The sequence below is a fragment of the Hydra vulgaris genome, chromosome 12 (assembly GCF_038396675.1).
Source record: "Hydra vulgaris chromosome 12, alternate assembly HydraT2T_AEP".
NCBI classification, from domain to species: Eukaryota; Metazoa; Cnidaria; class Hydrozoa; order Anthoathecata; family Hydridae; genus Hydra; species Hydra vulgaris.
In genome coordinates this window covers 17,953,055-17,970,000 of record NC_088931.1, presented here as the reverse complement: position 1 = coordinate 17,970,000, position 16,946 = coordinate 17,953,055, and the positions used below count along the sequence as shown (strand labels likewise).

General features: G+C 26.6%; 1 protein-coding gene across 1 annotated transcript in view; it reads left to right on the top strand.

The window, feature by feature from the left end:
• The window catches only part of LOC101236441 (coiled-coil domain-containing protein 134), a 45,771-nt gene that overhangs the window by 2,237 nt on the left and 26,588 nt on the right, over positions 1-16,946 (top strand). The window contains exon 2 of the mRNA XM_065812410.1: positions 9,042-9,163. Coding sequence (XP_065668482.1) covers positions 9,042-9,163 — 122 coding nt within the window. The remainder of the gene's footprint in view (positions 1-9,041; positions 9,164-16,946) is intronic.

Here is a 16,946-nt window from a genome sequence, read left to right as displayed (position 1 = left end):
GAAAACCAAAAATTTTGTAAAAATTTTTAGAAAAGTTGTTTTTGACAATTTCCACAAAATATTTTATCATTTCTAATGATATTTTAAGCCTTTCATTCATAAATTGCTTAACTTTATAGTTAATAAACACTACCTATACATCTGGCTCTTAAAAATATCAAAACTGCAAAAAATAAAACCATTGCAATTTTTTAAATCTTGCATTGATGATGTTTTGTTTAAAGAAAACAAATTTGGTTTAAATAGTTTGATTAGAAATTGAACAAGAATAAAGTTTCTTGTATGTAACAGGGCTTGTGATGAAGAAAATCGTCAAGCGTGTTATATCGCGCTCGTAAAATTAGAATATGTTTTCATCGAGCGTGATTATGTGCGCTCGAGATAACGTCGGCGAGCGCGATCATGAAAATTGCTGAAGGCAATGCTCATAAAAAGCTTTTTATTTTTTTTCATCTTTTTTTATTTGTTGCATAATTCTTTCGTCAAAAAATGTTTGAATTATTATCACACTCATAAAACTACTTCAACGAAGTAGTTTTATGAGTGTGATAATAATTCAAACTTTTTTGTAGTGTGATAATAATTCTTCTTGTATATTGTCAGATTTTATTTTTAACTATTTATGTTATAAAAAATTAATATCAAACAAAAATGCAACTTCTTATTGATTTATTATTAAAGTATAATTTAGTGACTTAGTTTTGCTTCGTTGTTTTGATATAAGTATTTTAAAATGTTACGCTGTAAACTTAATTAACGGTTAATGGTTTTTATATTTCTTGATATTTTCTATTCAAATTATTTATTTAATTTTTTTCTAAAATTTCTTTTTTAAATTACATTTTTTTATCTTAAAAAAATAACACAAGAATAATTTGAAATAATAATAAATAAGAATAATAACTTTCCATTTAATAAATATTGACATCATTACTTTGTTTCCTTTTTGAATGTCCTTGATTGCGAACATTCTAAACAACAGAATCATTTTAAATTTGAGATAAAATAAATAATAGTTAATAAAAAACCTATACTGTGAACAAAAACTAATTTTAAAAATTACTCTGTTATTAATATTTAATTTTGTTATAAACGATGGGTGGAATATTACAAACAATAAATCAAATAAATCTTACTTGATATTTTAACAAGATTAAAAATACTCTGCTGTTTCAATTTTCTTATAATGGTTTTTTAATTTTCTATTCTTATTTTTTTTGCACATTTTTGTATTCACATTGTGTTTCCACGTGCACATTCCATTATTGAAATTAGTGACTATTAACGACTTCAAACTGCTCATTCATTACGTTAGTACAAAAGAGAACGACATTGTGCTTTTTATATTTTATATCAATGCTTTGATAACAGAATATCTTTAATAAAAAATCTTTTTTAAATATTTTATAAAAATAAAAAAATAATCCCGAACTATTGGATGAGTGTTATTTTATACGCTCGTTATAAGCTAAACGGGCGTTTTTATTGCGCTTAGAAAATACCATTTGAAAATACCGTTGACGGGCGCGTTTTACGAGCGGAGCGATCGCGCTCGCTTCATCACAAGCCTTGATGTAAGTTTTTAGTTATTTTAATAAAATTTTCTTAGTAATTTTATTTTTCTTATTATTCATTATCATGATATAAGATGGAAAGAAATCATCAAAAAAAAACAACAAAAAAAAACATAAAAAAAACAAATCTAGATAAGCAACAAATTAAAATTGCATTTTTAGATAACATTTTCTTTAATAAAAATTTTGGTATTAGTTTCTGTAAAGTCAGGGCTCGAATTAATGCAAAAAAATCTAAACACCAAAAAATTTTTTTTGAATAAGTTTAAGTTGTGTTAATCTAAAACAACTTCGTGCTGTTGTTTTATACAGTTGATAACGTTAGTAACATAAAATGTGTTTAAAATTAAACAAAGTAAATAAATAGAAATGTTCTAATTAATGAATTGAAATATTATCGTCATAAAACTTGAAACTTCATGTTTGTGCAAAATCATGCTACATCTATAGACCAAACGATCAAAGCAAAAAAAAACATTAGATAACACGTTTTTTCTGATTACTTGTATCTTGATATAGCGTACTACTAAAAATTTAAGTATAATTAGTTTTTTCATTTAAATGGTTTTTAAGTTGACATTTTCATTCAATTTTTTCGTTCAAATTGTTTTGTAATTAAAAGTGAAAGAAAAAAGGTTTAATAAGTTGAATTATATTTCTTTAAGTATATATACTTAAATTACTAAGCATATATGCTTAAATTATTTTTTTGGAAAAAAACTTCTTAAAACTGAAGTAAAATAATTTTTTATTTTTTTATTTTAATTTTTTATGATATAATTTTTGGTTTAATGTTTGCAATAATCACTGGTTTAATGTTTGCAATAGAAAGTTTCTACTTTAATAATTATTTTCAAGAAACAAAAAGTAATTAATTATTTAAAATGTTTACAATTTGAATAAAACTTTCTTCACTTGCACTATGTTCTAAATCTGATATTGTTACTGTAGCTTGATCTACATTTAACTTTTAGGAATGCTCCTCGCTATACCAGCAGATATTGCAGGCAACGCTGCTAATAAATTTATAATTATTGAGCATTGAAATTTTTCCAATTTTTTTTGTTATATTAAATTTCATTCGCAAATTTGTTTGAATAAAAGAATTTTAGGTTCAAATAGATTTTTTTTTTAAAAAAAACAACCTAAAAACCACTTGCGTATTTATAGAAAATGTTTAATCTTGATATCACTTTGAATAAAATAAAAATATTTTAAAAAAAGTATTGCTTTTTTTATATTTTATTTAAGATTAATAGTTAGGTAGGTAAAAGCTTATTATGTTTTAACAACATATAAGATATAAACAGAAACATTTTTATGCCTAACTTATGCGAGTCTTTGATAATTAGTTGAGTAACTTAGCTGTAGTAAATTAACTAGTTGTTTTGATTTAGTTTATAGTTAAATTTACTGTGATGTACTTTTATCCATAAAGTATATCAAACTAAATATAACTTAAAAATATTATTGCATTCTACCCAGAGATTTAAAATAATTTTAGCGCTTTATGGTGAATGAAAATCTCCACGCAAAAGAGCAAGTGATCATACTTCTATTTAATAAATGTAACAAGACATACCTTATGACCCTGAATAAAAAACTTAGATGAAAACATTTCTTTTAAGAATGATAGTAAAAAAAAAAGTGCAAAATTAGAAAGAAAAGATAAATAAATTAAAGAAAAAACAAGTTGCGAAAATATTTTTTTTAAGAAAAAACTAATTGCAAAGGTGTAAAAAGCAATCGCCATACGCTTAATTCAAGCCCTGAAAATGTTTACCAAAATAACAGTTTTGGTTCCAGAATTAAACTAATATACCAGAAATTTCGGTTTATTTCTGTTCAGCGTATTTCCTGTTTCGATTCTTTTTGTAGAAAAGAAAAGAAAACCTTTAGACCGTGTGCCAGAATATTTATCTTAAAGGAGATCCAACTACAATAACAATGCATTCATAGATCGTTTTTATAAGAGATAGGGCATTAATAAAAGAAATACTCCAAATATGACAACAATATATGTGTGTGTGTATATATATATATATATATATATATATATATATATATATATATATATATATATATATATATATATATATATATATATATATATATATATGTATATATATACACACACATATTAAAATTGCGCTGAATAAAAAAGATTTTTAATTTGCATCAAAAATTTAAAAAATCATTTAAACAAAGTTGTTACTTTATTTATAAGGGTTACCCACAATATTATAAAAACATTTGCAAATAAAAATAATTCAGAGTTTTTTGTTCCAAATGCAATTTAAAACTTGGTTAAATAATCTTTGTGTTTTCGTTTTTAGGTTCTATTTATGTTGTTTATACATTTATTTTTTGTGATTTAGTTCTAGTTAATTTCTTTTTATTTTCTCTTACGTTTAGTCTAAAATAAGTTTTTTAGCCCTTTTTTTCTTTCTAATGTTCAAATTTTCAAAAGATGTTAACCACACGTGGTCAGATCATCAAAATAAAATATTATTTGTGTGGTTATATAAGGACCTGTGATCGCATGCCTTCCTGATCAAGACTGATGTGTGTATATGTATACAGGGTGTTAGCTAAGAAAAAGTATTACACAGCTTTTTCACAATATTGGGAATTTAGTTGCAAAAAATAAGTAAGGAGAAAAAAAAGGTCATTGCATTCTTACATAAAAAAAGGTTTAAGCAAATTAAGGTTTTGCAGAGTTGAAATATTTTTCAGTTTTTAGATACATGAATACCTTTGAAGTGATTTTTTTTTGGGTGTGTTATATATGGAGATATGAGGGAAATTATATGAGGGAAAACAAGAACGAAAGACAATTGTTAAATGTGCAATTAAAACTTGAATGATTTGATACTTTGATCTAATTTAATTGCATACATCGCTTTTAAATACAGTTAAAAAAAGTTTAAACAATTATTTACATAGGGTCGAATGTATCAATCTAACTTTGAGCCAAAATTACCAAGAGACTATTCAAGATACACAAAAAGCAACAGTGTATCTGTATAGCTAATATATTCAGCTATTAAATGAATGTAATATGACGGATTTAAAACATTAATAACTGAGAAATAGAACAAAATTCACAAAATGGGAAAGTGATACAACGTTCCCGGACCCCGGGGCGGTTTAATCACCTCTAGGGGTCGATTGTATCACGGCAGGCTATTAAGGAATTACTGGTCTTTACATAGGGACATTCATTTAAAGACACATTTTCAAATAATCTTTTTTATTAATAGAACAATAAAGCAAACGAGGTCCAATATATTATGTTTTTATACCCACAAGACAATACAACAAATGGAAAAAATCTATAAGTTCTAAAAAATATATAAATGTGAATTATTTCACTTAACAGTTAACAAAACTGTTTCGAAGTGTAAAAATATTATGAAGAAAAAAAAAAAAAAATGAGACACTTAACCTATTTAAGTATATTTGTAAAATAAACTGTGACTCTCTCTTATAACATTTACAAATGAAAAACAATATCTCAAAAAATATCAAAAAAATTTATAAAGAAATATACAGTCAATCACAAAAATAAAAAACGACATCGAAACCTATAATTTAAGAATAAAGATTAACATTGAAATTGGCTCTACTACATTACTTACTAAATAAACAAAAATAAATCAAAAAGTATCAAAAAAGGTAATAAAGAAAATATACAGTCAATCACAAAAACAAAAAGGACATTATTTATGACATGATGTCGGTTGTACATGACTTTTGGTTCAAATTTGTGTTTGTCTAGAACTTTTTCGTAATTTTCAAAGAATTAATTCACATTTGCTTCATTAAAGCTTGTAGCCCTTGCTAAGCTAGTGGGTTGGACGCATCTTATTGACAATTTCGGATGTTGCTTCATGAAACCGCTGAATCAATCTTCCCCTGCACATTTGTTATTTTTTCATTGTAATGGCATAATTCCATTGAGCTCATATATAGATGCCATTTCATATGCTAGTCTTCTTATTTCTCACGGCGAAAATCAATAATATATATCAGCTGCCTTCATTATATATTTCTTCATAGAAATTTTGTGGTCAGCAGTAAAAACTTTGTTCCATACTTGGTAACCAACATTTACAGGTTCGTTTGATGTTTTTCTTTTCAATATATACCTTCATAATGACACATAGCACAAACCATGCTTTTGTGCAGCTTTTCTATCAGAAACTCCCACTTTGACTACATCATTGTAGGCAGATTTGTATGAAGATTGGGGTTGGGTACCCCTATCTGTTCTTTTTATGTGGTTTCGGGGCATCCTGAAGTAGAAAAAATCCATATTAGTTTATAACAATGAGTTTAATATGCATTCAATAAGTTTTTTTTGACATTTTCTGTGCTCTTGTCAATATTTACTAAATATTATACAAAAAAAAATTAAAATTTGAAACCTGTATACTTCATTACCTACAATTAAAATACAGAGGTATAAACCACTACGAACATAAAAAATATTTAATTTGTCAGTTCGAATGTAAATAAACCATAACAAATATTAAAAATGATATCCTGGGATTGGTTGTAGCGGTTCAATTGACCCCGGAATTTGGTGTTGTTCATTGATAAAACAGCCCCGGTAGGTTCATTTTCATTTGACATTATATTTTTTTAATTTAATTGTGGTAAAGATAATCTAAATTCACACTAAATTATGTAAAAATAATAATATTTTGAAATTGCCAAAACAGAATGTACTCACCTGATACAGAAATTATATAATTGTCTTCCAATACGGTGTAAAAATGTTAGTTTTGCACAAATAAACACCATGCACCACAGAATATGCGAATGACTCGTGCGCCTGTGGCAAACAAACTAAAGCAACAGTCGACAACAATTGTAGGTAAAAATCAATGAATATGGCGGCGTCCTATCTATAGTATGTACAGAGATATTCACACTGATATAACCAACCCGTTACCGGGTAAACTGTTACCCGGTCTACCCTATATTGTCCTCTTTTATATTTATTTTCATCTTTATATTATAAATATATATATTTGAAAAAAAAAAAAAAATGCCTTATAGAATTAAATTTTTAACATAACTTTTTTGACGGTTGCCAAGATCTTATAACTTTTTAAATAGTTTAAACGATTTTTTAATTGACAACTGTCAATAAAATTGCTATATATTGTATGCTAAGTTTATGCATTTAAAAGTTTTAAAATACTTAAGTATTTTAAAACTAAAAACTTTAAAATATTTAAAAAAAGTTTGAACTTTTTTGCATAGATATTCGTGTTTTTATTCATCTAATTTTATATTATATTTTTAATCGTAGAATAAATTTTATATGTAAACTTTAAATAAATTTATAAAAAAAAAAAAAAGTGAGATTTGTTTACCGCACAAGGGCAGCAAATAAATTTAATTGGCACATTTAAATATCTAGTATACTAGGTATTTAAATTTTAAATATATATTAAATTCAAAAGTTATTTTTTTTTATTTTAATTTACAAATACAAAATTTTCATAAGTTTTGTAATTGTAAATTGAAAAAAAAATTCAAAAAAATTTTTGTATTTATAAATATTGTTTTTGTAAATTAAGCTTTTGCATTTGTCAATAAAATACAAAAACATTGTAAAAATTTATGTATATTCAATTATCTTCTTTTATGTTTTATGCAAATATAACATAAATATGCAAAGATTTTTGTAACTTTCCTAACTAAAAATAATTTATTAAGCATACTGAAAAATTTAAACTAGAGAATAATTTGAATATAATAATTTGATGTCAATTAAAAAATAAAGTTTTTTTAAATTTTTGAATGAATGATCTTTCTTGTTAATGACAACGCTTTTTCACATTAAAAAAAATCGATCAACTTATTTCTTTGTCATGCGTACTAATTACCTTTTCTAAGTGTCTAGCATAACGCTTTATATCTGAGCCCGAAACAGATTTTTTTAAATTATGATATTTTCAACTTTTGAGAATTTTAAACCAATTGAGAATTGACTTGAAATTTGTACCATCAGACTGGCTAACACTCTGATATACAGCCCTTGAAGTTAAGGTTTGCATCCGGCAATGTGACCTAACTGCCAACCTGACATTGTCTGAGTTCGGCAATTTTAAAACTTAATTTTATTTGCTGTTTTAAATGAATTAAAAATGATAAAAACAAACACTTTATTTAAATTTTAAATAAAATAATTAAAATAAAAACGACATAACAAACTTTTATTTAAATTCTGAACAAGATAATTTCAAAACACAACAGTTATTTAATTAAATAAATCGTTTTTTTTTTAAATGTTTTTTCATTAGATTCGTTTTTATTTTAATTACTTTATTTAGAATTTAATTTAATTTTAAATAGAATGATTAAAACAAAATTTTAAATTATATAGTTATAAATAGTTAATAGATAAAAAAGAATGTTTTTGTTAAATTCTGAATAAAACAATTTAATTAAACATAATATAAAATGATGGAAAAACTAACATTTTTAAACAATTTTTTAACAATTGAAATATAAACTGAAAAACCTTCAATTTAAATACAAAACAATCATAATGAAAACAGAAAAACAATGTCTTTATTAGTTTTAAATGAAATAATAAAAATAAAATCAGCAAAACTAATGTTTTATTAGTTGCCAAATTTTTAAACTAATGCAGACATTTAATTAAAAAATCAGCAAGTAGAGGTTTATTTTTCTTTCAATTTAATGCTGAATATTTGATTTGATTTGTCGAACCCTCTTTCCATATTTTTTGCCAACTTTCATAATTTTTTAAATATTTAAAAAAATGTATTTTTACATTTTTAAAAATATTTAAAAAATGTAAACTGAAAGTTTTCAGTTAACATTTTTTAAATATTTAAAAAAATGATATTGTTATTAAAAAAAAAATCAACAATAAGTTTTTTGGATGTTATCAAACTTCTTTTTTTAATTGAATAAAAACCAATGTGCGCAAGAATTCTTTATAACTATTAACATTAACAAGCAGGTAGTTAAAATGTTTGTTATTTGCAAGTTCCCATTTTAAAAATGCATTGGTTTTATGAAAATTTTTATTTAAAAAAGAATATGAATATGTTAATTTCCAAGCATTAAGTTATTTTTAAGTTCAATCATGAAGATAAAAATTAAAAAAAAAAAATTTCTTTTGATTGACTGTGTGTTAGCCTTTCAAATTGACTGCTTGCCTGGGATTTCTATTTTTCCACGCTGTATATATATATATATATATATATATATATATATATATATATATATATATATATATATATATATATATATATATATATATATATATATATATATATATAGAGAGAGAGAGAGAGAGAGAGAGAGAGAGGAGATATGCATATTTAATGTGTATCTATCTCTCTCTCATCAGGTTGCAAATTTTTGTTACTTTATAAGGAAACTTTTTAATATTATTTTTCTTAACATTACCACAAGACAAATATGGATTTCGGTTAAAGCGTAATGAACAAGTAGAAGGAGTCAAGCGAATTCTAATGATGGAAGACGAACTTAAGAGATCAGCTATGGTGAAAATACTGCTAGACAAAATTTTCAAGGTAATTGAACTGTTTAATAAAAGTTTTAATACATTTTTTATTATTGTTAAAAATTTTATAATTGGATCATTTCACTACATTTCAAACAATGGTCTGTTGGACACCATCTCTTATTTTCCTGATTTTTACATATTTTTATGTGCATTATGTAGATAGGTTAAATTTGAAATTTCAGACTTCCAAGTAAAATGGTTCAGAATTTATAGCCTTATAAACAAGACACAGTGTCAAAATATAGACAGCTTGTTGCAGTTTAAAACTCATATATATCTTAAAGCAAAATATCCATTTAAAAATCCAATTTTCAGCCATTTTTAGATGCTTGTAAATTTTTTTAACACTTTGTTTTGATTTAAGATTAACAGCGTATAAAACCATTGGACCCAACTATCTAAAAACACAAACATAAACTTGTAAAATTCAAATCAAAAATGCCAGCATTTTTAAATAACCCTAATTTTCAATTATCAAAAGTTAAATGTGTTATTGGAAACCAGTGCCCCTCTAATCTGCCTGCTGGCCTATGCGAGGGGTGCAACTAATTATAAGTAATTTCTTAATAAAAAGAAAGATATGGTTGGTTGATCTGGATTTATGGCTTAAATAAAGGGGCTGTAATTTTTTGAGACCTTCATTATGTTTCAAATGAATGTTTATAAATTAATATAGATACTAAATATCTAAATTAATTTTAAATTGAATTTATATTTTTAAATTCTATTTTGTTATAGGTGATATGTAAGGTGAAAAGTGAAAAATAAAAGGGTTTTTTTTAAAACTATTTTGTTATAGGTGACCAGTGGTTGTAATAGGTCCTAGACATCGGTGCCTAGACATCAGTGCAACCCCCACCCCACGCTAAGGCACCAAAATATGGGGGGGGGCAACCAACTTAGTAGCTTTAGTAATTTAATTCACTTTTATTAAAGCTCTTTTAAGGCTAAAACATTATATATTTGCTGGAAAATCTGGCGAAAAAATTTGAAAAAAGAAAATTGTATAGAAAATAATTCATTACAACATGATCTTGCTAAATACATTTTTAAAATTATGTTTTCAGATTTAACTGATTTAAATTTATTTTTAAATTTTTCTATATACTATAAACAAAACAGCTGCTTACAGACATAAAGTACATGCTAAATGATTTGAACTACCTTGAATTTGCTAATTTACAACTACTTTAAAGCTGACTGAGACTCCGTGATTTTCTTTGTGATGGCCCTTAGGCAGAAATCTTTTGTCTTCCTGTTGACAAATGTGCTTCTTACATAACTTCGTGGATTCAGGCTGGCATGAAATCTTTTATTCCCTCTCAATGATTCCAGGTCGAGCCTCACTCTCCTCCATGGTTTTCCTCACCATGTGCTGCTGCAATTGCCAATTGAAACCATTACTTCCATATCTATCAGCAAAACAATTCTCCAGAAAACAAACGTCTGTTTATTACTGCTAGAAACCATTGTAAAAAGGTTTGTCCAACGCCAAAGCCCACTATACTCAGATCATGAAATCTAGTATTTCATCACAAAAGTTAGGCTCTTGTGACTTCTGGAGAATCTTTAACAGTATCAATAATAAGGGCAAATCTTTAGTTCCACCTCTCTTGTATGGTTCAGACTTTGTCACCTCACCTGAATTGTTTGCTAAGAACTTTTCATCAATATCATCTCTTGATTCCACTAGTTGCGTTCTACCTGATATTGCCAACAAACAGGTTGATCCATTGCTTGACATTCGTATCACTCCAGCTTCTTTATCTAAAGTGATTTCCTGCCTAGACTCTTCTACAGCTTGTGGCCCAGACAGCATACCTGTAATAGTCTTACAGAAGTGTTCTCCGGAGCTGTCGTCTATACTCTCAAAACTATTCAACAAGTGCTTATCAGAGTCATGTTTTCCAGCCTGCTGGAAAGCGGCATCTGTTATTCCTATCTTCAAAAATTCTGGAGAGCGATCTGAATCGTCTAACTACCGTCCCATTAGTCTTCTTCCTATCATAAACAAGGTTTTTGAATCTTTAATTAAAAAACACTTAATTTCTCATCTTGAATCTAATAACTTCCTTTCTGACCATCAATATGGATTTTGATCTTCTCGTTCTACAGCTGATTTGTTAACAGTAATAACCGATAGGTTTTATCGTGCATCAGATAAAGGTGGAGAGGTTAAGGCCATCGCTCTTGACATTTCAAAAGCTTTTGATAAAGTTTGGCATGCTGGTCTTCTCCATAAGCTTTTTTCTTATGGTGTATCTGGCAACATCTTTAAGATTATTGAATCCTTCCTTTTCAATCGTAGTATTAAAGTTGTCCTCATTGGTTAGCACTCTTCTTATTCTGTAACTTCAGGGGTTCCTCAAGGTTCTATCCTTGGCCTTATACTCTTTTAATTTACATTAAGGACTTTCCAGATATTCTGACGTCTAAAGTAGCATTGTTCGCTGATGATACTAATATATATTCTTTTTATGATAAGAAGCCAACACTCTCTGATTGCTTGGAGGGGGCATTTGAGCTTGAAAAGGATCTCACTTCTGCTACAGCATGGGGCTCACAGTTGCTGGTGAACTTTAATTCAGATAAAACTCAATTTTTTTCAGCCAATTGTTATCGCAATAATTTAGATCTTCCTCTATTTATGAACGGTAATGTACTTGATGGTTCATCTACCCTTCATCTTCTAGGATTAACTCTTACTTCTGATCTTTTTTGGAAACCATATATCAAATCCATTGCAAAATTAGTATCTGCTAAGGTTGCACCTCTTTATCGAACTCAACACTTTCTTACTCAGAACTCCATTCTCTATCACTATAAATCTCAAATCGGCCTTGTATGGAATACTGTTGCCATATCTAAGATGGATCTTCTAACAATGCTTTTTCTTTTTTAGACAAGGTGCAAAAATGCATTGTAAACATAGTTGGACCTGCTGTTGCAGCTTAACTCTAACCATTATCACATCGTCGTAATGTTGCTTCTTTTTCTCTTTTCTTCAAATACTATAATGGGCACTGGTCTAATAAGCTAGGGTCTCTAGTTTATAATTCGATTCATATAATTTGCAATCCTTTAAGTTGTCTGTTATTTTGCTCTACAATCTTCGTCTTTTCTCTTCCAGTAACTTCCAACTTTATATAGTGGTTGCTTGCAGCCTTGTTGGAAGCGAAGATGTTAAAAAAATTAAAAATAAAAAAATAAAAATAAAATATTTGAAAATGTTTCTGCTTATTAAAAAAAATAAAAAAGCATTATTTCTCATCTCAATCATGCTGTTTAAAAGTTTGTTTAACATCAATGAGCTGTAAATTTAAAATTTTTCACATGCTGGAAGATACTTGCTTACTCAAAAGTCACTGAAATTGTCATCAAAATTTATTAAATATCTTATTGTGCCTTATTTTGGTGAACTTTTCTAGTAAGATAACCGTTCTTATATGTAGTTCTGTTTGTGTCAGTTGTTTACAAAATGCTGGCGATTATTTCAAGTATCCAATAACACCAGGTATCTATTGGTATCCAGTGAGTGACCTTGCCAAGATACATGAGGCTGAGTTCAAAAACCCAAGAAGGTTTTACATCTTTAAAAAAAAAGAGAATAAATAAATGATCATATATTGTTTTAAATTATCAATTAGAAAATTAAAACCAAACCTAATAATAAAAGCTGTTTGTAGCATGTTTTAACTTTTTTTTAAGAATCTCTATTTATATATTATAAAGTTCTTTAATACCTCTTATATGTTATGAAGCTCATTAAAAAACTGTTCAGCATTATTTTGTATAATATAAATCATTTTTGACTTTGAGATATAATACTCCTTAATTGTGTAATTTATTTTTAAAGTATCACATTTAAACAATAATGAAGGTCTTTAAAAAGATACTGACCATTTTTTTGTGCCCTTATCCACTATAAAACCAGATCAAAGAGAGGTCAACAAACCATATCTTTCTATTTATTAAAGAAATTACTTATAATCAGTTTTACCCATCACATAGGCCAGTTGGCAGATTAGAGGGTCACTGGTTTCTGATAACACATTCAACTGTTGATAATTGAAATGTAGGGTTATTTAAAAATGTTGGCATTTTTGATTTGAATTTGACAAGTTTATAATGTTTGCGTTTTCAGATAGTTGGGTCTAATGGTCTTATAAGCTGTTAATCATAGATCAAAACAAAGTGTTAAAAAAATTTACAAGCATCTCAAAATGGCTAAAAATTGAACTTTTAAGGCGAATGGACATTCTACTTTTAAATATATTTGAGTTCTAAACTGCAACAAGCTGCCAATATTTTGCCCATTTATTGCAGACAGTAGTAGCTAATTAGAAAACTTATCTGTGAAGTGGATGAATAGAAAAATGCTATAGTTAATTTCATTTGACATAATTAAGCAATTTTTGGATTTTTTCCAAAGTTGAGGAAGTCGTAATTTTTCTTTAATATAATGCAAGTTAATAAAAACCACTTTTTTTAAGAGAGAACTGTCCAGAAAATAGTTCTAGAAAAAATGAGGTGGTTGTTAAAAGTGAGAAAAAAGTTGTAAGGCTCTAAAATAGTCTATTTTAACCATTTGTAAATTGAGGAGGGCCACTGTGTCATGTTTATAAGGATATAATTTCTGAACCATTTTACTTGAAAGTTGAAATTTCAAGTTTAACCTATCTACATAATGCACATAATAATATGTAAAAATCAGGAAAATCAGAGATGGTGTTCCACAAAGTTTTTTTGAAATTGGTTGAAGTATAATGATTTGATCCAATTATGATTTATTGAGTTATAAATGCAGTAACTGTTAATTATACTAGTTGCAATTGATAGATTTAAAACAAGCTGTAATGATGTTAAGTACAACTAGCATAGTTGCACTTAACATGATTGCAGTATTTTTTAAATATGTTATGAGCTTAGTATTATCATAGAAGTATAAGCAAAGTTTGTTTTAATAATAAGGAAAAATATTTTAGTGTGGTTGGATATAAAAATTTATTGAAAAAGAAAATGAACCTGTTTTTAATTTGTAATGTAGAACTTGCTTGTGCCATGTAAATGCATGCAATACTAAACTTCACTACAAAACAAATCATAGATTTTTCAAACAAATATCTGGAATAATCTTGGAAAAAATATAATTGAATTGCTTAATACAATAATTAAAAATTAACAAATAAATTTTTTATTTTTCAACAGTGATTCAAATTTTATTATAATAGCTATAAGTTTAATTATAGCATAATATGAAATGTTGCCAGAGGTAGACATCTTTACATTAATAGAGAATTTGTAAGCAAAATATTTTGGGCTTTTAATCGGCTTTTAATACTAACAGTAGCAAAATTCAAAAATTAATTTTAAAAACTAAAAGAATATCTAACATGTGGCGTCAGATTTTATTCTGAAAGAAGATTTACTAGATTTGGTTGAGCTGAATGATGCAACTTGTGAAGTTGATATAAATAAAGCTTATGAAATCTCTGGTTAAAGCCAATGCACTTATCAATAAGCTTGTTACTTATTTGCTACAAATAGTACATCAGTAATGGTTGAAAAACATGTTTTCAAGACAAAAAAGTAATTCTAAGTAATACAGAGTTTATCCCATTTCATTGTGTGATTTATTCAGAACATTTTAGCATCAAAAAATGTTAATTTTTAATTGTTTTTAAAAAATTATATTCAATCAAATGCCAAAAGCCACAGACAGTTTAAAAATTTTATTAATGAATTAGATAATGTTGTAGAAACAAGTGACCTGTTTTATTGTACTGTAATTGGCTATTGATTAGTTTTTCAGGTTTGTAGAACTATTAAAGGGTAATTTCATGTAAAAACATAAATGGCATGTCACCTAAAGTCTTAGAATTCGCTGTTTTGCATGGGAAAAAAATTTAATGCATTGGAAATAATTTCCGTAAACAAAACAAAAAAAAGTTAAAAATATAAAATAACTACAGGTATTGTACAAAAAAAATTCAGAAATTCAAATAAGCTGTTTGCTTCATTTAGACCAAAGAAATTTTTGCATGTATTTTATTTGTGCTTGTGATTATCAACAAAGTATTTCTTGTGCATGCTTTAAATATTGTTGAAATATATAATAATTTACTTTGAAAAACTGTTTGCTTAGAACGAAAAATGTATACTTGCTTAGTAAGATGATTGTCCTGTTAAAGACTGCTCACCATGTATTTGTGTGAGATTTTGGGAGAATATAAACATGATTTTAAGAGATAACAAGCAATGGCAAAATACAGATTGAGCAATACTATGGAGCATATAGGAAAAGCCAATATTAATTCCGATCTTTAGTAGCACTCTAACCAACTGAGCTATCCTGGCTCATATATATATAATATATATATATATGTTATATATATATATACATATATATTATATATATATTATATATATATATATACATATTATATATATATATATATTATATATATATATATTATATATATATATATATATATATATATATATATATATATATATATATATATATATATATATCAAGCCTTTTCATGAGACAGAATCGAGTTCATTCAAATGAAAAGCCTGCACCAGAAAAAGTCATTTAAAAAATACTTGATGCACTCTTAGTCTGGTTACCTCATAAAGTTCAAGTTATTTTTTGAAATCTTTAGGTTATGACTATGGTTATATTAGATGCTATGCAATAAAGCTGGACTTATTTAGAGAACCCACTTAAAAAGTGTTGATTAATTGCAATCAGTATAAGAGTTTATAAAATGGTTTGTTTTTAAATTACATACATAATTTCAATACATCAGTGGTTTAATGAGCTGTGATCAGTGTCATTTTGTGAGGCTTTAAATCTGCCCCTTAGCACAATATATTTTCATTCTAACTGTATATTTTTAGCAAAAAATTAGTTTACCAAAAAGAACATTAAATTGTTAAAATAAAATTTTAAAAGTTTTTTCTAGCTTTTTTTTTTTTTTTGCCTCCACAGCAGCAATGGAAAAGCTTATAATAACATTAGTATCTCTATCATGACATATGTGCAACTAATTTCTCCTGGTGTTTTGATGTTTTTAGAAATTTTAAGCTTTTTTGAAAATTCTCTTCCTTTCGTTTATTATAGTATATAGTATCTCTATATATGTTTTGTATATATCAAAAAATAGGGCCAGTGGTAGGATTTTAACTGCCAGAAGAAAAAAAAGTAGCCAGTGTTAGAATTTCTGAAGCAAAGCACTGTGCACTTTGCTTTAGAAACTCTGCGAGCTAACCACTTCAGCCAAATTTAATTGTTTTAACAAATTAATTAATTTAAATTAAAAAATAAAAATTTAATAATTTAACAGGTAAATTGATTGCAGTTTTAATGCTATTTAATAAACAAAAAACTTTATAAAACAGTAAATAAATTCTATAAATCAAAATTAAGGAGATGTTGTGCTGCAACTCTTTCTCGCTATTACCTCTGTTGCAATGGCTGACAAGAGTTCCGTGTCAAACACGCTTGAAGGGACACTAAGTTCAGCATTACATTGGGTTGTCGGATAAATTCTTGCCATTTTTTTTTTTTTTTTTATAATTTTTTTTTTAACATAAAATAACAACAATTTAATCAATAATGTATGTTCTGTTGTTGTTTATGACTCAAAGAGTTTTTCAATTCCTCTTTGATAGAAATACCCTGGCCTTGATTTAAAATATTTGTCTAACCATACCCGTAATTCGAAGTTATTATTGAACGAAACACTGCGCAAAGCGTTTGAAAGAGATTTGGAAGAGGTGCA